The sequence below is a fragment of the Lithobates pipiens genome, unplaced genomic scaffold, assembly GCF_037356315.1.
Source record: "Lithobates pipiens isolate NorthernLeopardFrog02 unplaced genomic scaffold, aLitPip1_a1.2 Scaffold_27, whole genome shotgun sequence".
In the NCBI taxonomy this organism is placed as follows: Eukaryota; Metazoa; Chordata; class Amphibia; order Anura; family Ranidae; genus Lithobates; species Lithobates pipiens.
The window spans coordinates 187690504-187714587 of NW_027507788.1; the positions used below are offsets into that span (position 1 = coordinate 187690504).

The 24084-nt window shown below is 44.5% G+C and overlaps 1 protein-coding gene across 2 annotated transcripts in view; it reads right to left on the reverse strand.

Annotated features, from left to right (window-relative positions):
* The window catches only part of GRAMD1B (GRAM domain containing 1B), a 425888-nt gene that overhangs the window by 328416 nt on the left and 73388 nt on the right, over positions 1-24084 (reverse strand). For both annotated transcript variants that reach the window (XM_077458022.1, XM_077458023.1), the window contains exon 2: positions 2439-2501. In XM_077458022.1, coding sequence (XP_077314148.1) covers positions 2439-2501 — 63 coding nt within the window. The remainder of the gene's footprint in view (positions 1-2438; positions 2502-24084) is intronic.

The window sequence follows — 24084 nt, forward strand, 5'->3', positions numbered from 1 at the left end:
TTGCCAAATATGCTGCAGAAAGCTCCCACCACTGGATCTGGCTGCAGCCATTTTAACTGTGGGCAGCTGAAGCTGCTGCCTGTTCACTTCCTGGATTTACACAGGCACAGCCTCCAGCTCTGCAGCTCTCATTGGCCTTCTTACGACTCGCTGCCCCTCCCTTCCTGGCAAATTCTCGAGAGAGAGAGAGAGAGAGAGAGAGAGAGAGAGAGAGAGAGAGAGAGAGAGAGAGAGAGAGAGAGAGAGAGAGAGAGAGAGAGAGAGAGAGAGAGAGAGAGAGAGAGGTGTGAGAAAGAAAAAGAGAGGGTGTGATAGAGAGAGAGGGGTGAAAGAGAGAGAGTGAGAGAAAGAGAAGTGGGCTGTACAAGGTATTTACTGGCAGGAAAAAAAAAATGTTTTACTATCCAAAGTTAAAAACAACAACAAGGGCAGAAGATTTAATAGATGGAAAGATGAAAAAATTACTGAAGGTCCACTTTAAAAAAAAAACAAAAACAAACAACAAACAAATGACCGATTGCAGCCACCACATCCAGGGCTGCAGTTAGAAATCACAGGTCACCACACAACCTACCTGACAGGGCCCCCACCCAAAAGATCAGAACAATATTTTCCCTAAAAATACACTAAAATCATTATTAGTGGACACAAACACAACATAACTTCCTAAATGCCTACCAAGTCTAAAATAAAACTGTATTAATAAATAAAGCTGTGTGTGGGAATGAGGTGTTGGGGCTCATTCACATGGGTGCCGAGGCGAGTACATTCTGAATCAGCGTGGTTTTGTTTTTTTTTTTTAGCTTTTTTTTATGTGGTTGGAGCTGTGTGTAGGCTTTGTTACCCTAGGAGGATACAGGGGCTGTACAAAACACAGCTGCACGTGCTAACCTGATGCCGGTGTAGGGCCCCCAAACACAGACATTTGGGGCCACTCACCCACACCTGCGAAATGAAGACCTGCGGCTGTGTTCATACAGACACTGCAACCTCAGGAGTAACAGGCGGCTCCAGCCACACAAACCGCTCATTCACACGGTATGGGCCAGAGGGCCCATGTAAATGAGCTCTTCATTTTATTATTATTAATTTTTTTTTTTTTACTATATTTAATTTAATTTATTTATTTATTTATGGGGGGGGGGGGGGCGGGATATCAGATCTCTAAACAGATCCCTAATATCTCAGTTTTGAGACAGAAAGGGACTGAAGACAATTTCCCAAGTCCCTTTCTCTTTCAGCCTCAGCTGCACAGACAGTAAATGAACAGAAAGAGCTTTATACAGACACTCCTGTTCATTCACAAACGGAAGCATAGTAAACACAGCTTTCTATGCTTCCGTTATTAACAAAACACAGTGAGCGATTGGTACAGATCACTCACTGGGTTGTGTCAGGAAAGAAGGGGCTGGTAAAAATGACATTTACCAGCTCCTTGCCCCGCTCTCCATCCTGAAACATCCCCCTGTGCACCTGCAGCAACTGATGGGGGATGAGAGGAGATGAGGGAATAGGCAGGGGAAGGAGGGGCCCCGGCAGCAGAGGGAAGAGGATCATCTACAGGGAGGGTAATTGGCAGGAGCAGCCCATCTATTAAGGGTACATGGGTGCCACCCCCCCTCTCTCCATTGCCACCTCCCCCATCCATGCTTCTGGCATGGATTCCAATACGGAGGGGCTGTTTTTTTGAAGCACTGATTAGAGCCAGGAGCTCTAATAGGCTACAATATAGGGTGGGCTTGGGTCACAAGGAGTGCACTCTGAGCCCACCCAGGTGTGTTACAACAGCGAATCAATATGCGCTGATCTTCCACCCAGCCAATCAGAAAGCGGGTTTTGACATCAGTGACCCAATTGGCTGAAAGGACAGGCGATCCTATTGGATGCTTTGGAGACAGAGGGAGGAGCCACATGGCAGAAGCCGTCCGCCATGGTGCAGAGAGGACACATAAGATGCTGCACGCTGCCCATAAGAGTCCGCAACCCGCCCGTAGGCGCTGCAATCTACCCATAGGTGCCCGCAACACAGCCGCTGCCCACAGGAGCCCACCTGCCTGCAACCGATGGGGGTAAGTGCCGGAGTGGGGGGGGGGTTGCTTGTTTGTTTTTTGTTTGGGGGGGGGGCAGCAAACACCAGCCGCCACTGGTAATTGGCATGGCAGGGGAAACTGCTCTCTGCAGCACCTGAAAGCTTGTAATAGGGAGAGGAGGATCTGCAGAGAGCAGCAGCCCTGACCCCATCTAACGATCGGTAAGCTGCACTGTATTACATTTTGAGATTATTATCACTTTCAGGAACTGACATGCCTATCAGAACACACAATTCAATGCAATACATTTTATGCCGTAAGATTTTGTTTGGTCGCCTTCTTTTAGAGCACAGCAAACCAACATAATTAGTCAGTTAAACATTATTTACATTCTAATGAATACAACACCTATTTCCTGATGAATACTTCCTCCATCGCCGCCGAACTTCTGGGGGCTCCATTATGTCCAATCTGTATGAAAAGAGAGAAAAACAAAAAACACACATTTACTCTCATGAATGAGATTTTTTTTTGTTCTGTTCTGTTCACACAAGCTTCACAAGCACTGAATTCAATAGAGAGACGGGCTCAGTACACAACTGTTTTGTATTATATCTGAGGAGGGTCAATATATTGGCAGCAGTAAACAGAGCGAACGATAAAACTGAATGAAAACAGAAAATACATTTTATTGGCATATTAGCATAACAGCGATTTTTTTTTCCCCAAGGTTTGCAAACGCTAAAAAATTTGGCATTGCATTCACTTACATGGGAATTTGATGCTTGTGCAGTGAATGCAAATGTCATCCTGATCATTCAACATCATTGCTGTGACCGGAGGATTCATTTTGGGTGAGAATATCTATTCTTATAGATTGCCTGAAACAGGCGTTTGCAGCGCAGTTTAGAAACGTAACGTTCGCTTCATTACCAACAAACATAAAAACACAGGACTTTTTCTTTTGCTTCAACTGTGCAAGAGCTCATTCACACTAGCAATTGGTGGGCAGTAAATCTCTGCGGTTAGGCTGCGATTTTACCATCCCCAATCACTACCCCCCTTTAGCTGGAAAGGCAGGGACAAGCAACATACCTGGACCACGGGGCATTGCTTTGTGGCCACAGAAGGAATTCTAACTCAGTGGTTTCGAGGGGTACTACCACCAAAAGCACCCCATTAAAGTGAATGGAGACACTCAGCAATGCATGCAGTTGTAGTGTACTAGTGTGGGGTTCAAGGGGTTAAATCAGGCGGTGAGGAAGCAGTATTGCTGCCTCCTCATTGCTTGTCAAATGCTCTCTGATGAACGATTGGAATGGGGATCACACTTCAGAATCCAACGCTAAAGTGAACCAGGGCTCCATGCACACTGGAGCTCATAAACGGCCATTTCTTTGGAGTTTGGGCGTTTTTTTTTTTTTTTAACAGCCCATCAACTCCACTCTATGTTATCCTATGTGTCCATGCACACATGGATGTTTTTTTAGCTTTTATCAGCAGTGGAGTTTATGGGCTGTTCTCTGAACGCCATAAAATCATGTTCAAAGTGCCGTTTTTCTGACCATAAAAAAAGCTAAAAAACGCGAAATGCCGATAAATGGAGATAAACTCTCAGAAACACGCTCTATTTTTTCAGTGCATTGTGGGATTTTTGGAGGGTATTTTTATAAAAAATGCCCATAAACGCTGTTAAAAGCGTGTTTTTCAACCAGCGTTTTCCAGCAGCAATCTGGCATCCAGAAAAAGCTTTTTTGAGCTCCAGTGTACGTTGAGCCAAAAGGCTCGATTCACATGTATTCATGTTGCTTTTGGGCATTTCTTTATTTATTAATTTTTTTGGCCAATTTGCTGTTGAACACATTAAATAATGCAAAACACGTCAAAAAGTCACAAAAAAAAAAACAGAAAACAAAAAAAAAAAAACACACCACACAAGTTTCTGCAGTCTCTCCATCGAAGTCTATTGAACCAAGAAAGCAGAAAAGGCTGCGTTTTTTTTTTTTGTTTTTAAATGCAAGAGTCCCTGTGCAGAGGCACAAAAATGCATTGATGTGAACGTGTTCCATAGGAGCCCGTGTTAAAAAAAAACATGTCCTGCGTTTCTGCAAAAAACGCATTGGTGCGAATGGAGCCTAAGACCCTGTTCACACCAAAACATAGTTGCGAGAACGGTGCATTTCTTTTCAGGTTTCCCACCCCACAGACGAACATGCTGCCCTTGCTAGACATGTGCGGGTGCCTTTATTTGTTAATGGCACCCCCAATTGCTTATAGTAAAAGTGGTGCATTTGCGGCCACCAAACATCACGGTATCGCTTATATATGTGGCATCATTTAAACAACAACAAGCAACATTAAAACTCGTTCCTGTTCTACTTTTGGGGTGTTTCTGTGCGTTTAGCAGCCCATTGAAATGAATGAGTTATCAAAAAAACTGAAAATGCTCCTTCCAGTGTAAAACAACCCTAAAAGCTTCTTATCAGAACAATATAAAGTCTGTAAACAGATGCAGCTATGTGCTCGTCTCCAAAGTATAGCAAGCTCACCAACCAGGAACATCCATGAGACTCCTGGCATCCGGACTGCAGTGCACATACCTCTCTACACACCTGAGATCACCTGTATGAAGCAGGCTTGTAGGGGAAGTATCTGCCCTCCCAAATTAACCCACTCCTAACCTTGACCCAGTGTAATTTTTATATATATATATATATATATATATATATATATATATATATATATATATATATATATATATATATATATATATATATATATATATATATATATATATATATATATATATATATACACACACACACACACACACACACACACACACACACTCACAAAAGTGAGTACACTATTTTATTATATTTTTTGTGACAACATTGAATAAATTACACTTTACTACAATGAAAACCCGCAAACAATTTGCTGAAGACAAGCAGACTAAGGACAAGGATTACTGGAACCATGTCCTGAGGTCTGATGAGACCAAGATAAAATTATTTGGTTCGGATGGTGTCGAGAGTGTGTGGGTGTGTGTGTGTCGGCAACCAGGTGAGGAGTACAAAGACAAGCGTGTCTTGTAGTCAAGCATGGTAGTGGGAGTGTCATGGTCTGGGGCTGCATGAGTGCTGCCGGTGTTGTGTCCAAAAATGTCCCCCCATCGGATAGTGTCCGCTGTGTACTGCACAGGGCTTGCGCAGTACAGAGCAGAAGGAGTTTCAGAAAATCTCCGAAGATGAACGGCGCCTTCGCCGTGAGTCCAGGTGCAAGCCCCACCATCCAAGTGGACATAGGGCTTACCATATATGAGGGGGCCCTTCGCTCGGCTCTTTTTATTCTAACTCTATGTTCACTTGGATGGTGGGACTTGAACCTGGACTCACGGCGCAGGCGCCGTTCATCTTTGGATATTTTCAGAATCTGCTTGTCCCGTGTACTGCTCATGCACAGTACACAGCGGACACTATCCATGAATGCCAACATGTACTGTGACATACTGAAGCAGAGCATGATCTCCTCCCTTCGGAGACTGGGCTGCAGGGCAGTATTCCAACATGATAACGACCCCAAACACACCTCCAAGATGACCACTGCCTTGCTAAAGAAGCTGAGGGTAAAGGTGATGGACTGGCCAAGCATGTCTCCAGACCTAAACCCTATTGAGCATCTGTGGGGCATCCTCAAATGGAAGGTGGAGGAGCGCAAGGTCTCTAACATCCACCAGCTCTGTGATGTCATCATGGAAGAGTGGAAGAGGACTGCAGTGGCAACCTGTGAAGCTCTGGTGACCTCCATGCCCAAGAGAGTTAAGGCAGTGCTTTGAAAAAAAAATAAAAAAAAAGTGGTCACCCAAAATATTGACACTTTGGGCCCAATTTTGGCAATTTCACTTAGGGGTGTGCTCACTTTTGTTGCCAGCGGTTTAGACATTAATGGCTGTGTGTTGAGTTATTTTGAAGGGACAGCAAATTTACACTGTTATACAAGCTGTACACTCACTACTTTACATTGTAGCAAAGTGTCATTTCTTCAGTGTTGTCACATGAAAAGATAGAAGAAAATATTTAAAAAAAAATGTGAGGGGTGTACTCACTTTTGTAAGATACTGTGTATACACAAAAAGTAGATAGCGGAAAGCAGCATGCGGTTGTCAGGCAATGCAATCTGGTCATCCCACTGACCATAAAAAATAAAATAAAAAAAATGCACAGGATTTCTGCACATAAAAAAATTGTATGGAAGTGATTGTTCCAGCATATACAAAGAATTCCATGGTTTCGGGTTTATGCCCTTCACCAGCTAAGAATACATAAAAAGCTCTAAGTATACTTAGGTCTATTTAAACATTTTTCAAACTCCACATTTGGAATCAATTATGTAATCAATCATTAATTAGTATAATTCAATTCTTTCACTCATATATCCAATCATTTCATCAGAAGCTTCCAAAAGAATATATCTGCACTAAATCACAACCTCATAGTCATATAGACTTATACCCAGGCAAATATTCTCATGTGTCTTATCAAAGTATCACACAATATATTGATAGATTTAAATAAACAAATATTACTCTAAATCCGTATTGAATTCCTTAGTTTAGGGGCAATAGTATCAAGAAAATGAATCCAGTGTACTTCTCGTCTCCAACAATAATTCCAGATCTCCTCCCCTCCCGTTCTTATTCCTCCCCTCCACCACCATATATTTTAATTGGGGCACTGCATGTCCTTTTTCCCACAAAGTTTCTGTCTAATGGTAGTCCCATGTGTTCGGGTCTCAGCCCAGATTCACATTGGAGCGATTTGGCATGCAATTTGACATGTCAAATCGCATGCCAAATCAGCAGCTATTGCCAGCAAAGGCACCGGCTTAATCGGTGCAGCGCCAGCTTTGCACCGATTCCTAAAAGTATTTCCTGTATTACTTTTGGCGACTTTGGGAGTGATTTGTATAGACCCACAGAGATGTCTGTAAAATCGCCCCCCCCCCCCTCCGAAGTTGGACAGCATTGCCGGGTTCAGATGAACTCGCACAATTTCTAACCCGCAGCAATGTGAACCTAGGCTAAGGCTCGGTTCACATTGGTGCAATGTGGGAAGCCCTGCGAATCCGGTGTGGGTTCCCGCTTCGCACCCGACTTGCAGGCAGGTCACACTGCTTTATGCGAACTGCTGGGAGTGTCAATACAAAGTTAATGACACCCCCAGATTGGTTTGCATAACTTAGTGCAAACTGACAATTCGGACATGAATCGGAATGCGTCCGATCCTGGTGCACGACTTTGGTCTTAACGCGATGCAAATTCAGCCAATCTGTATGGCTGAATTTGCATCGCACAGACATCGCATGTGATTTGCACAGCGGTGCGAATCGCATGCAATCTTGCACAGCGCACCAGCGTGAACCCAGCCTTAAGACCCCTTTCACACTGTGCATTAGCGATAAAGCGCCGCTCATTTTACCAGCGCTTTACTGCTGTTTAAGTGGCACTTTTCATCTGCTAGCAGAGTGCTTTTAACCCCAAAAGGGGTCCGCAGATTGAATTCATCCCCCACCCCGTTGGTGCTTTCGGGGGGGGGGGGGGGCAGCTGCTGACTTCATTTTTTTTATTTTACGCGGGGGGGGGGGGGGGAACGCTGCTTTACAGTTTGACCTCATATTACATGGTTTTGGTAAATCTAAAAAGGAAAAAAAAAATCTTCAGAAAATAGTATAGTGTGTATCCAGCTTAATTCTACAAAATCCATGACGTGCAAGTGTACAAGTGTAAGAATTGATGCTGGTTTAACCTCTTGAGATCCGCGCTATAGCCGAATGACGGCTACAGCGCGGACCTCCTTTGCCGGGACGACGTCTATTGACGTCGTCCCGTGCACGAGCGGCCTGCGCGCCCCCTGAGGGGCGTGTGCGGCACGCTCTGTGATCGGCGAGTCAATGACTCGCCTGATCACCGATCCGAGCAAGGGGTCGATCCCGACCCCTTACCACGTGATCAGCTGTCAGCCAATGACAGCTGATCATGTGACAAAACAGAGCCGGTAATCGCTGACAGCGCGAGGAGAAAAAAATAAAATAAAAAATCACCGGCAGCCGTGATCGGGACATCAGTCCCGATCACGGCCAGTGTATCAGTGCCCACCTGCCCTCTGCCAGTAACCCCCAGAGAATTAAAAAAGTGCCACCCAGCAGTGCCGCCCATCAGTGCCCATAATGCCACCCAGCAGTGCCATACATCAGTGCCCACAGTGCCATACATCAGTGCCCACAATCTGCCTCAACAACATTGCTGCACCTCAGTGCCACATATCCATGCCCATCAGTGTCATCTACCAGTGCCCATCAGTGCCGCCCATCAGTGCCACCTATCAGTGCCCATCAGTCCCATCTATCAGTGGTACCTATCAGTGCCCCTTAGTGCCACCCATCCGTGCCACCCATCAGTGCCACCTATCAGTACTGCTTATCTGTGCCTATCGGTGCCACCTTATCTGTGCCTATTAGTGCCGCCTTAACTGTGCCCACCAGTGCCGCCCATCAGTGCCCACCAGTGCCACCCATCAGTGCCCACCAGTGCCACCCATCAGTGCCCACCAGTGCCACCTCATCAGCGCATTTCAATGAAGGAGAAAAATGACCTGTTTGCAAAATTTTATAACAAACTATTAAACATGATTTTTTAATTTTTTTTATTTTGCATCTTTTTTTGTTTGTTTAGCAAAAAATAAAACTCCCAACTGTAATTAAATACCACCAAAAGAAAGCTCTATTTGTGGGAAAAAAATGATAAAAATTTCATTTGGGTACAGTGTTGTATGCCCGCGCAATTGTCATTCAAAGTGCATCAGCGCTGAAAGCTGAAAATTGGTCTGGGCAGGAGGGGGGTTTAAGTGCCCAGTAAGCAAGTGGTTAAAGCAAAGGGGGTAGTCATTACAAATTCTAATTTGATTCAGTGTTTTATTGTGTTCGCTCACTTTGCATTTTGAAAACTTTGAAAAATTGAAAAAAATAAAAAAATTGCCCTTACCGACATCATTTTGGTCTAAAAATCTCGAGATTATAGCTGCCCCACCTCTCCAGTACCTTCTCAGCCAATAGAAACATGTCTGTGTATACTGTGTGATTGTATACTGTGTGTGTGTTTGTGTATACCGTGAGGCCCCATAATGTCCTATTGCCCGGGGGCCCCATGAGTTGTCAGTCCGCCCCTGCACCTGCCTAAAACTTTTGCACATTACTGTATTTGACCCCCAAACCATTATAGTTTCTGTTTCATGTTCCGCCCTTATCATTGCCTCTTTAAGAGACTATAAATTAGGACTCCCCAACTTGATTTAGGACTATAGGGAGACACAAACCAGAAAAAAAAATATGAGCCGCTACACAAAGTCGCACTCACGCAGTATAGCTTTAAGAAATGTAATTAACGTGACACATTCTGCAGTATACGGAGGGCTGCACAAAGAAAAACGGACGGATTGTCTTTTTGTGAAAACTAAATGATTTCTGCTAATAAGTATACTTTGCACACACAGAGAGCAGTTCTATATTGTCTATTCCCCGTAAATGTCACCTCTGACTCATGGCAGCGGCTACAAATCCTCAAGTAAGGACAAAAGGAAAGCGTTGAAACAAAGAACGTGGTACAGCGGAATCACAGGGCTCTTTGTGGGATGTGGCGTGCACAGAATCAGCCACAGACGCTGCGCTAACTTAATAATCAAGCAAAAGCTGACTGTGTACTGGGCACTGTGCTCCCTGCGAGTCCCACAAGACATGAGTAACTGATGATGTATTGTACAGTGAGGTCTCTGAGTCAAAGGCCAAAGAGGACATCCATCAGATCATGAGAACACAGAAAAAGCTTTGGGAAGTTAGAGACAAATCAATAGGATGTCCATACAACCACTCCACGCTGGTACACGGGCACATGCAGCCAGCGAGATCAAATTCAAGTATCACAAACAGCAGAATGGAGGATCTTGAGCCTGTGTGAGGAAACTTCAGCATGCTGAAAAATGTTCCCACTGATCACTGACCTGTAGCTTAGACAATAGGAACAGAGTATATTCACTGTCATCACTACTGATAGGAGCAGGCAAGAGAGGGTGGCTACCATGGTGAACGAACGTAGCTACCCTCTAACAGGAAGTAGGATCACAGCAGGATCCAAGGCATGGCCCTGGGGTTGTGGCGATCTTGTGCCCCTGCGTCCACCCTCAAAACAGACTTTGCGTGTTGACTAGGGCTGAAACAACTAATCGATTATGAAGTTAACCGATTACCATTTTCATAATCAATTAATCGGCCAGTAAAATAATGGGGTTAAAAAAAAAAAAAACTAAAAATTAGCCCTTTATAGTACAAAGAGCAAATAATCGCTACTGTAAATGATACTTTCACAGTGCTACAGTAAAAAAAAAATAAAAAAAAATGAACCCCTTACAGTAGGGATTATCTGCGTTTTTGTACTATAAAGGGCTAATTTTAGTTTTTTTTTTTAACCCCATTATGTTACTAAACATCTTAGATCTGGTTCACTTCTATGTGTTTTTTGGTGCTTTTTGTAGAAACACACTACAGTTCATTTAACATGGTTTCCTATGGGACACGTTCACATCTATGCTTTTTTCAGCATATTTGGAAAGGGTCAGGGACTTTTTTTTTAATCCATAATAGAGAAGCTGCCGAAAACCATGTAATGCATTTTTGCAGCAATTTTTTTTTATTTTTTTTATCTGTCCAACAACAAATTGGTCAAAAAAAACAGTATGTCTCTTCTAATAGCGTATATACAGTATATATCTGTCTGTTATTCTCACAGTGATATTTTGCTACCTAACCATATAGTTGGTTGTTTATATTTACCACTGCATAGAGATATTTAAGAATACAATTGCCTTTTTTTTTTTAAACTTTACATATTAAACTAAATTATACACCACACTTTTTTTTTTTTATAGGTTATTAACCGATTAATCGAAACAATAATCGGCCAACTAATAGATTATGAAAATAATCGTTAGTTGCAGGCCTAGTGTTGACATCCCACCCTTTTGTATGCAAGTACCATATATAAATATCCTGTATTTTTAGTTTACAACACAATAGATATATGTGATCAGTAATGTTTTTCTATTAGTTTATTAGAGCTTGATACCAAACCAGTTATGGTCCTGAGAAAGCCATGCATTATGCGAAACATGTTGAATGCTGGATTAGGCCTATAAGTGAGTACACTCATCACATTTTATTATATCTTTTCATGTGACAACACTGAAGAAATGACACTTTGCTACAATGTAAAGTAGTGAGTGTACAGCTTGTATAACAGTGTAAATTTGCTGTCCCCTCAAAATAACTCAACACACAGCCATTAATGTCTAAACCGCTGGCAACAAAAGTAAGTACACCCCTAAGTGAAAATGTACAAAATTGGGCCCAAAGTATCAATATTTTGTGTGGCCAGCATTAATTTCCAGCACTGCCTTAACCCTCTTGGGCCTGGAGGTCACCAGAGCTTCACAGGTTGCCACTGGAGTCCTCTTCCACTCCTCCATGACAACATCACAGAGCTGGTGGATGTTAGAGATCTTGTGCTCCTCCACCTTCTGTTTGAGGATGCCCCACAGATGCTCAATAGGGTTTAGGTCTGGAGACATGCTTGGCCAGTCCATCACCTTTACCCTCAGCTTCCTTAGCAAGGCAGTGGTCATCTTGGAGGTGTGTTTGGGGTCCTTATGTTGGAATACTGCCCTGCAGCCCAATCTCCAAAGGGAGGGGATCATGCTCTGCTTCAGTATGTCATAGTACATGTTGGCATTCATGGTTCCCTCAATGAACTGTAGCTCCCCAGTGTCGGCAGCACTCATGCAGCCCCAGACCATGACACTCCCACCACCATGCTTGACTAAGCAAAACACACTTGTCTTTGTACTCCTCATATGGTTGACGTCAGACCACAGGACATGGTTCCAGTAATCCTTGTCCTTAGTCTGCTTGTTTTCAGCAAACTGTTTGCAGGCTTTCTTGTGCATCATCTTTAGAAGAGGCTTCCTTCTGGGACGACCGCCATGCAGACCAATTTGATGCAGTGTGTGGGGTATGGTCTGAATACTGACAGGCTGACCCCCTCCCCCACCCCTTCAACCTCTGCAGCAATGCTGGCAGCACTCATACGTCTATTTCCCAAAGACAACCTCTGGATATGATGCTGAGCACATGCATTCAACTGGTTTGGTGGACCATGGCGAGGTCTGTTCTGAGTAGAACCTGTCCTGTTAAACCGCTGTATGGTCTTGGCCACCGTGCTGCAGCTCAGTTTCAGGGTCTTGGTAATCTTCTTATAGCCTAGGCCATCTTTATGTAGAGCAGCAATTCTTTTTTTTAGATCCTCAGAGAGTTCTTTGCCATGATGTGGCATGTTGAAATTCCAGTGACCAGTATGAGAGAGTGAGAGCGGTAAGACCAAATTTAACACACCTGCTCCCAATTCACCCCTGAGACCTTGTAACACTAACGAGTCACATGACACCGGGGAGGGAAAATGGCTAGTTGGGCCCATTTTGTACATTTTCACCACTTTTGTTGCCAGCGGTTTAGAAATTAATGGCTGTGTGTTGAGTTATTTTGAGGGGACAGCAAATTGACACTGTTATACAAGCTGTACACTCACTTCATTTTTCATTGTAGCAAAGTGTCATTTCTTCAGTGTTGTCACATGAAAAGATAGAATAAAATATTTACAGTGTACTCACTTTTGTGATATACTGTATATATGTGGTAGTAACCTGGTCCTTTTGGGGTACAATTCCAGACCAATATGTGAAGTTCTGAGTACTTTCAATTTTTAAAGTGTTACTACACTAAGGACCCTGCATTCATTATACAGTGCCTTGAAAAAGTATTCATACCCTTTGAAATTTTCCACATTTTGTCACGTTACAACCAAAATCGTACATGTATTTTATTGGGATTTTATGTGATAGACTAACAAAGTGGCACATAATTGTGAAGTGGAAGGAAAATGATAAATGGTTTTCAACTTTTTTTTTACAAAAATATTCAGAAAGTGTGGCGTGCATTTGTATTCAGTCCCCTTTACTCTGATACCCCTAACTAAAATCTAGTGGAACCAATTGCCTTCAGAAGTCTCCTAATTGTAACATGTGTAATTTAATCTCAGTATAAATACAGCTGTTCTGTGAAGCCCTCAGAGGTTTGTTAGATAACCTTAGTGAACAAACAGCATCGTGAAGGCCAAGGAACACACCAGACAGGTCAGGGATAAGGTTGTGGAGAAGTTGAAAGCAGGGTTAGGTCATAAAAAAATATCCCAAGCTTTGAATAGCTCACGGAGCTCTGTTCAATCCATCATCGGAAAAAAAATTAATAAATAAATAAAAAAAAGGGAGTATGGTAGAACTGCAAACCTACCAAGACATGACCGTCCAACTAAACTGACAGGCCGGTCAAGGAGAGCATTCATCAGAGAAGCAGCCAAGAGGCCGATGGTAACTCTGGAGAAGCTGCAGAGATCCACAGCTCAGGTGGGAGAATCTGTCCACAGGACAACTATTAGTCGTGCTCTCCACAAATCTGACCTTTATGGAAGAGTGGCAAGAAGAAAGACATTGGTGAAAGAAAGCCATAAGAAGTCCCATTTGCAGTGTGCGAGAAGCCATGTGGAGGTCACAGCAAACATGTGGAAGAAGGTGCTCTGATCAGATGAGACCAAAACAGAACTGTTTGGCCTAAAAGCAAAACGCTATGTGTGGCAGAAAACTAACACTGCACATCACCCTGAACACACCATCCCCACCGTGAAACATGGTGGTGGCTGCACTATGTTGTGGAGATGTTTTTTCTTCAGCAGGGACAGGGGAACTGGTCAGAGTTGATGGGAAGATGGATGGAGCCAAATACAGGACAATCTTAGCAGAAAACCTGTTGGAGTCTGCAGAAGACTTGAGACTGGGGTGGAGGTTCACCTTCCAGCAGGACAACGACTCTAAACATACAGCCAGAGCTACAATGGAATGGTTTAGATCAGTATATTCATGTGTTAGAATGGCCCAGTCAAAGTCCAGACCTAAATCCATTTGAGAATCTGTGAAAAGACTTGAAAATTGCTGTTCACAGAAGCTCTCCATCCAATCTGACAGAGCTTGAGCTATTTTGCAAAGAAGAATGGGCAAAAATGTCCCTCTCTAGATGTGCAAAGCTGGTAGAGACACCCCCAAAAGAATTGCAGCTGTAATTGCATTGAAAGGCAGTTCTACAAAGTATTGACTCGGGGGGAGGGTGCGCAATACAAATGTACCCCCCACACTTGTCACATTATTTGTTAAAAAAAAAAAATTTGAAATCCAATTTTTAAGCCACTATATCTGGTATGTAAATGCTATTTTTTTGTGTGAGTAAATACAAACTGATAATTACCTTTTCTCATCAGCAGTATATAGCAGTCTTGTGACTTCTATCAGTGTCTGGTTAACGCTTGTAGGAGGAGCTTTAATTTTCCTCTGACTGTCCTTTGAGGCTGTAGGACCCCTGACCCTCTGTCTGGACAGTGCTAATTACATGCACTTTCCAAAAAAACACCCTCTAGCAATGGACACCAAACTGAGCATGTGCAGAGTGCTCCCAAAGCCCTGTACTATCAGCAGATGGATTGGGGACTGTGGAAGTAGGGGAGGATCAGATCACACAGGATCAAACACTGCAACATTGCATAGGCTTAATCCCATAGGTTCCACAGTGAGTATAACAAGCATGCTTTACTGCATATACAGACTGAATTTACCATTGTGGGTTTATTAACAAAATTTAAATATATGTGCACACATTGTCAAAATATACTGAATCTTTATGTACAATACGTAATTAAAACGCACATACACGTTTGTCAAATGGGGTGCCAATAAAGTCCCACATTATGGTAGGACACATTCCTGCATCCACACTGAAAACTGGTGCACAAAGATTCTGGTGCAGCTGTGCGTAGTAACCAATCAGCTTCCAACTTCAGCTTGTTCAAATAAAATTTTGACAATAAAACCTGGAAGCTGATTGGTTACTATGCTGTACCAGTTTTAGGAAATCTCCCCCCCCCCCCCCCCCCAATGATTATAAAGCAGAATACTCAGTATGGTACAAGAATATTATACGAGGAGGATGTGGGGCACGGAACTGTCAGTGTCTGTTCCTGCTGACTCATAATGTATATGGCACATAGATGTGGTCGCCACCTTTATGCCGCTGTTCCCAGGCTCATAGTGGGCACTGAGTGATCATCTAGTGACAGATCGCACTCCTACTCTGCAGCTATTTGGGTTCTGTGTGACTGAGAAGTGTCACTTTCCCACAACACAAAGAAGAAGCCTCAGCGTGAACAATGTGTCATAGGCTGGGCTATATAAATTACACATACAAAATCACTCAGCCCTTCCAACAAATGCACACCAGGCAATAAAAGGGGTTCTTTATTAGGCGGTTGGTCGGATTCATCAATTATCACTAGTGCAGCATTATTTCTTTTCAAGTTTATTTGCACATCTATATTGGGAGTGTATTACTTGCTGCTTGTATATATTACCCAGATTGCATTCTAGTTGCTCACAAAACTACCTATTATACTTCTAGTTCTCTATCCTAAAAGATAACGTTGGCTCTTTCACATGGGATTTCTGATCAGATTCACCTGTCAGTTTTTCAGGCGGACCTGACCAGGATTTATTACCCGTGCACAGATGTAGAGCCCACTAGTAAGTGGAGTGGAAAGACGGACACTGGGCTCCGCTCAAAAGACTGGCCAGAGGAGGCCCACGACCAAAGGCTGGGGCCAGTCTATCCAAAAATAAAGCATTAAACAGAGATAAATTAGGGAAAAGAAAGGGGGATAATTTATCTCTGGTTAATGCTTTCTTTTTGGATAGACTGGCCCCAGCCTTTGGTCATGGGCTTACTCTGGCCAGTCTTTTAAGCACAGCCCAGTGTCCGTCTTTACACTCCACTTACTAGTGGCTCTACATCAGCGCACAGGTAATAAATCCTGGTTGGTGGGTAATCAATGGATATGGACGTTCAAGATACACATCTTTGTATACTGGCATTGTTTTGAATAGGTATAACTGTATTTTTGTGTTTGCAGTCACACATCTACTTGGTCTTTCAACAAATATCCCCGGAGAAAGCCCCAGCGGGTGAAACATGTCAGGACACAATTGCTGAAAGACTTGGATTTATCTACCCTTATGACGTGTAACTGTATTGCGCAATGTTGGGTATAGCCTTCTCAGTTTTTAAATGTCTGTATTATTGTTGAATAAATGTTATTTTTTATAAGTACTATGGTTTCTTTTTCTGTGTTGGCACCCTGAAAGTCCCATTAAATTACCTTTGCAAATTCCCATTGTGCAAATATTGTGTGAAATAAAAAAGAAATAAAAAAAATGACCTCTAAATTTAAATTTTCCATAATCTCTGCTTTCAAAAAATATATAATGTTTGAAGGTTTCAACTAATCTTCAGGTCTGATCCAGCAGCACAAAGGAGTGGAGGATTGGGGGTAATTAAGTCTACTTTTCTATGTCCCCCAGTAGACCTAAACAATAAAAAAAAAAAAATACAAAAAAATTAAAATACACTGAGCTCTCGCTCACATTGGAGCTACTTGTAATGCGATTACAAGTTGCACCCTACTCTCAGCAATGGCACTGCCAAATTGGTGCAACTCGGACTTTGAGGTGCCGCATCGATTTGAAAATGTAGTTCCTGAACTACTTTTGCCATTTGCATGGGGCAACTTGCATAGACATTTGTGCATGAAGCCGCACAGAGGTCTTCAAAGTTGCACCTGAAGTGGCATTGGCATGCGGCTTTAAAATTGTGCAATTTCAGATGAAGTCGCATGATTTCAAAGCCGCACTCAATGTGAATGAGGGCTAAGAGTAAATAAAAGCACTGCTGTGAAAAGCGCCTTGTTATGTGGTCAGCTCATATAATGGCGCAGATCTATGCATTTCTTTAAACCGCATAGTAAATGAAGCGGGCTATTTCTAGACCACACAGAATTTTGACACATATTTGTATAACCGACCAATATCCCAGATGACACCCCTTGTGCCCCTTCACACAGCCTGAGCCTACACCCGCACATTAACCACCTCAGCTCCGGAAGGTTTACCCCCCCCCCCCCTCATGACCAGGCCATTTTTTTAGCGATCCGTCACTGCGTTATTTTAACCAATGCTATACCCAAATAAAATGGATGTCCTTTTCTCCCCGCAAACAGAGCTTTCTTTTGGTGGTATTTGATCATCTCTGCAGTTTTTACTTTTTGTGCTATATATAAAAAATAAATAAATAAAAACCCACACAATATTTTTTACTTTCCGCTATAAAGCATAGCTAATTAAAAAAAAAAAAAAAAAAAAATCTAATTTCTTCATCAATTTAGCTCAATATGAAATTAGATTTATTTATTTTTTTTACATTTTTTATTGGATATGTTTTATAACAGAAAGTTAAAAAAAAAAAAAAAACTTATAATTGTCTGCCTTTTTTTGTTGCACAAATAAAGGTGATCAAATACCACCAAAAGAAAGCTGTATTTGTGAAAAGAAAAAAGGACATAAATTTTTGGTAAAAGAAAATTCCAATAAGCTTATATTGATTGGTTTGCACAAATATTCTAGCATCTACAAACTATAGGATATTTTTATGGAATTTATTTATTTTATTTTTTTTTATTTTTTTTACTAGTAATGCGGGCGATCAGCGATTTTTAGCGAGACTGCGACATTTCGGCCGACATATCGGACACTAAGTGACACTTTTTTGGGAACCAGTGGCACCAATACAGTGATCATGGTTGCTCAGTGAGAAGACGGATCTGTGTTCCTGCTTGACAAAAACACAGGATCTCCGACTTCCCTTCTAAAAGAACGGTGATCTGTCTTGTTCACACGGGCAGACTGCTGTTCTGCTTAATCGCTGGAATGATCACGGGGTCCTGATGGACAACGGGAGCCAATCACAGCGGAAGCCTGTCGGCGGCGGCGCGCTCATGCTCCAGACCCGGACGTGGCAGACCGGCACCTTGCCGCAGTATATTTGTGCAGGGCGGTGGATAAGCAGTTAATGTCATTGCCTGGTATTGTTAGATCATGTACACAGCCAAGGAACAACTAATATTTAATTGTCAGAAATAGAAAAATGACCACTGCGATGTAGTAGCGCTGCGCAAACTGTTGGCACTATATAAATCCTGTGTAATAATATAATAATAATAATAATAATAATAATAACAGTAGTAGTAGACAAGTGGAGGAGATTGCTAGATCCAAAAGAACATCAGTACCAGCAACATCCACTTGAAAACAAGACTGCTTCTATTACAGGTGAGCCATCGAAGAGACACAAGGGTACAGGGCTCACACACTGCCCAAGGCTGCCCCCTTGAGGGCCACTGGGGATTAGCATCAGACACATTTTTCCTTTAGTAGAATAAGACATTTTTGTTTTATTTGTTTTTTAGTTTTGGATAGAGTGGAGAGGGATTAGGGCCCCTGTCAGTGTTTTTTATTGCCATCTGTGTCCCGGTTAGGTAAACTCACTCTCTCTTTGTCCTGGTGTTCATTGTCACCTACAGTGAGAGTGAAAGGAAATACGAAATTTTGATTTGTCAAAAGAACAGCGATAGAGGGGGAATCTTCCAATAGGACACTGGTTCTGGTGATAACTGAGAATTTCCCTCACTTTGGAGGAATCTAGCCAACCTTACTTACTAATCAGTCTGTATATGCAGTAAAGCCTAAGGGGTTAATCCTCTGCATTGTGTAAAAAGACTGTTTGATCCTGTCTTCTCTGAAACTCCCCTTCTTTTACGGTCTCCAATCGATCTGCTGATAGAACAGAGCCCTAGGAGGCACTCTGCACATGCTCAGTTTGGGGTGTATTGCTAGAGATTTTTTTTTTTTTCCGGAGGGTGCATGTGATCAGCACTGTCCAGAGGGTCAGGGGCCCTGCAGCTTCATGGGACAGTCAGAGAAGAATGAAAACTCCTCCTACAAGCTTTAGCCAGACCCTGATAGAGGTCACAAGACTGCTATATACTGCTGAGGAGAAAAGGTATTTGCCACTAGTAACAATCATTCATGGCAATACAGTGGGGGGAGAGGGGGGGTGTACAACTTGGTTGGGAAAAGGTGTGTATGGGATGCCCATAGGATAGTTCATTTTGACATCATACTTTAAAGCTTTTACAGATTAACACATATTCAGAACCGGAAGAAATGATGTGCATGTTCAATAGCTATGATCTTTCCATGCAGACTGTTGCTCCTCCTCTGCTTAACTCCCGCAGACTACTGCTTCCAAGACTTCCTCACCCATGACCGTGTAAGGGTGAGGACAACACCCATGACCATGTAAGGGTGAGGACAACACAGGGATGCCACCTGTCCAGGATTCACCCGGACAGTTCGGGGTTGGAATCATGTGTGCGGGGTTTCAGACTGCCTGCCCGGACACATGATTCATACTGTACTATGGCTTCCTAGCAGGTTTGCTGGCTACAGTTGTCCAAGCTGAGAGTCTGTTACATTCTCTTTCACACTGCCCAAAGCCAGCACTAACACCCCCTCCCCCCCTCAAACACACACAGACAGGAGAGGAGAGAGGGCTCGATCTACTCCTCTTTCACCCACTTCTACTCCTCTGTGTCTGCCCACACTCCAACCCCCAGCGCTGTGCCTCAGAAAAGGAACATGGTGGCTGGAAATTTTAAGTCTAGCAGCCTCAGATACATCTGGATGAGCGGTGCTGACTGCCAAGGGGTGAGTGAGCTCACCATCCATCTCTGTCTGCTTTGAAATCCCCCCCCCCCCCCCCTCTCTCTCTCATACCTCTGAGTGAATACACTAAGGCAAATCAAGGGGTGCTCTGAGAACCCCTTACATCAGATTTCCCCTTTACACTGGAGGCCACAGTGTTCCCCCTTACATCAGAGTCCTCTCCGTACATCAGAGTTCTCAGTGTTCCCCCTTAGATCCGGGTTCCCAGAGCATCCCTCATCTTAGAGGCCCCAGAGTTTCTCCCTTACAGAGTCTGCAGAGTACCCCCTTACAGTGAAAGGCAACTCTGCACGTTCAGATGCAAAAGGGGATCTCTGTGGACTCTGATGTAAAAGGGGACCCATTTTATTAAACTTCATATGATTAGAAAAGTTATTTAATAGCAGAAAAATATATGTATAGTTGAAACTATTATAAAAAAAAAAAAATAATTTAAAATGCTGTGTGCCGCTAAAGTGTTCGGGTTTGACTTTAAGAAAAGGTGGCAACCCTACCCGGAGGTCTAGAAGATTAAAAGCACATGTTGGACGGTGGACTACTGTTCACCGCTTGCAAATCCTGTGCCCTCAGGCCACATATCCCCACAGTCTCTCCAGGACTCCTCATCATTGAGCGTGTAATGATGAAGACTTTGCCAATGACCGTGTAATGGCAAAGTTCCCTCCCAGACTTCCTGGCCCATCCAGCCCTCCACTGCGGTACACTCACTAACCTTTTTCTGCCCCGAGTCCTTGGAGTATTTAACCGAACCGTACGCTCCAACAGCTTAACCTGCCCCTCTGCTCCAGGAGTTCCTTATTAACGACCGTGTGATGATTAAGACATTGCCAACGACCGTGTAAAGGAGAAGTTCCCTCACAGTTCTCCCTGGGCCTCCTCCTGCGATCGGCGCACCCCCCCTCCAGATGGGGGTGCCCTCCTGCTGCTGTCTAGTATGCCATCCTCCACTTCACTCAGCCGACAACTACCCCCAGTGGCAGGTTACCTCAACTTATATAGGAGGCCCGCCCCCTCCCAATACCAGTTGGGGATTGGTCAGCGCTCCCACATTAGCTGCCTGCCACTCCAGTTCCAGGCCTTGCCCCTCTTCCAGAACATTCTACCAGGAAGCAGGGGGGGGGGGGGGGCACCTCAGAACTGGAACCCAGGTGGACACACCCACTGCTACTCTAATCACTCCCAGCACCCAGATCAAAACAGACAGGCCTAGCTTGCAGTATAAGCCTGCCTAAATGTACCTGTGCTGACAGTCTAGCAAAATCCTAATTACTAGCACCTACCTATAGGTAGATTGTGCTACAACTGCATTCCCATGTCCTGTGCACTGTGGGAGACCAGATATAGTGAATGCAGGCTCCTGGGTTTAGTAACACTAATTCAAAAGTGAAATACCTGCTGCTTTGCTCCCCTCCCCCAGCTTGTAACTGGGAAGGAGGAGAAGAACTTCCCCCAGTTATAAACCATTCGCTTTAACCAGAGATTAAGAAGATATGACAAAATCCAATTTTCACGTAATAAATTTGAACTGCCAGATCAGTCTACTCTGTACCAATATGGCCTTATGACATTTTGTCCCATATGACACATCTAGAAAAAGCAAATCTGTCATCTTATGATAACCTGAGACGTGCCTTACTTTTATCTGGCCCTCCAACACCAATGATGGGGCACTATTCCTCTATTCCACTATTCCACTATTCCTCCCACCGACACCAATGATGGGGCACTATTCCTCCCACCGACACCAATGATGGGGCGCTATTCCTCCCACCGACACCAATGTTGGGGCACAAGTGCTCCCAGTGACACCAATGTTGGGACACAAGTGCTCCCAGTGACACCAATGTTGGGACACTATTCCTCCTACTGATATCAATGATGGGGCACTATTCCTTCACCTACTGACCACAGACGATATGCAATTTATTTACTCCCACTGATCCCTAAGCCTTGGCATTGTTTATTCCCACAGAAGACAGGTCATTTTCTACACTCTCCGGCCACAGTCCAGCCCCGTAAGTTTGAAGGATAGTAACCTGTGCCTCAGTTTAGAAAGTTTGGAGATCCCTAATCTAGAGACTAGGGGGTCAACACACCTGAAAAGTTTGTATACACCGGAGAATTGCCTTAATGTCAAAATAGCTTGTTAGAAGAACTACCTGTATAGGCTATTGTATTCACCTCCTCCATGACGTTGCAAATAGAATAACTGTGATATAGAGGAGAATGGATATGAATCTTCATTTACAGAAGATGACTAACCCAGAATGTGATATACAGATTGACATTTACAGGCAAAGCCATAATTAAGTCAGGTTATATGCTGAATTTTCTACACACTTGAGCATAAATAATACACGTTTGATGCAGATGGGGCTTTTTTTCCTGGCACCCTGCGGCTCTGTCCAGTAGGTTGCAGTGTCAGTGGAAAATTCACCATGGAAAGCAATCAGAACATCGCACATTGCTGTGTTTATATCTGCTGCAGTGAAGGCTTAGTAAGCGAAGGAAAAAAAAATGCACTCTGTCAAAGCCTGCTGAGGAAAGTGTGGGTGGTGTAATCGCTAATTGTATGGATCACACTAGACGCCGCAATGAAATCACAAGAAACATTGATATCTTGTTCCTCAGAGCTGCTATTAATGCACACAGACACATAATTCATGACACAGAAATCTTGTACTACAGATGACGGAAATGTTCCCTGCAGGAAAGCACCCGAGAATATATAGACATCCCAGCGGCTGCACCGTTTTGGGAACTGAACTGCCATTTGGTGCTGGAAAACCCACATCTAGGATGAGAACGCCCAACCTTGGATTTGCTGATGAACGTTATTCATTAAGTTGCAATGTGTTAAAGAGGACCTGTATTGTGGACACTATGCCCCACAAAAAAAGTTGACAAGGGCAAAGGACTAGTTATTATTGCTTACAGTCTCAGAACAGCTGACCTTTTCCTCAATGCTGACTTACCATGCGCTGTCCTGTACCGTGTCTCTGGGTGGAGGTAGCCATACCACCTAACCAGTCTCAGATTCCATGGGACTGTGCTGGGATTTGAACAAAGTCCAGAAACAGTCCCATGGAATCTGAGACTGTTGGGGGGCTTGGTCCCTCCTTCTCCCAGCAAAACACCAATACCTCCCCCCCTCCCCCCACTGAGCACCAATGGCCTCCCCTGCCACTGAGCACCAGTTCCCCTCTTTGCCCCTCTGAGCACCAATGGCCTACCCTGCCACTAAGCACCAGTGCCCCCTCTCCCCCCCACGAGCACCAATGGCCTACCCTGCCACTGAGCACCAGTGCCCCCCCCCCCCAACTGACCATCAGTGCCCCCTTCTCCCCCCCCATCCGAGTACCAATGGCCTACCCTGCCACTGAGCACCAGTCCCCTTTCCCCCCACTGAGCACCAATGGCCTACCCTGCCACTGAGCACCAGTGTCCCCTTTCCCCCCACTGAGCACCAATGGCCTACCCTGCCACTAAGCACCAGTGCCCCCTTCCCCCCCACTGAGCATCAGTGCCCCCCTTCCCCCCCAACTGAGTACCAATGGCCTCCCCTGCCATTAAGCACCAGTGCCCCCTCTTCCCCCCACTGAGCACCAGTGCCCCCTTTTTCCCCCACTGAGAACCAACTGCCTCACCCGCCAATGAGCACCAGTGCCCCTCTCACCCCCACTGAAAACCCATGGCCCTCCTGCCACTGAGCATCAGTGCCCCCTCTTTCCCCCCAATGAGCACCAATGGCCTCCCCTGCCACTGAGCACCAATGCCCCCTCTCCCCCCCCCACTGAGCACCAATGGCCTCCCCTGCCATTGAGAACCAGTGCCCCCTCATACCCCCCCCCCACTGAGCACCAATGGCCTCCCCTGCCATTGAGCACCAGTGCCCCCTCCTACCCCCCCCCCCCCGAGCACCAATGGCCTCCCCTGCCATTGAGCACCAGTGCCCCCTCCTACCCCCCCCCCGAGCACCAATGGCCTCCCCTGCCATTGAGCACCAGTGCCCCCTCCTACCCCCCCCCCCCGAGCACCAATGGCCTCCCCTGCCATTGAGCACCAGTGCCCCCTCCTACCCCCCCCCCCCCAGCACCAATGGCCTCCCCTGCCATTGAGCACCAGTGCCCCCTCCTACCCCCCCCCGAGCACCAATGGCCTCCCCTGCCATTGAGCACCAG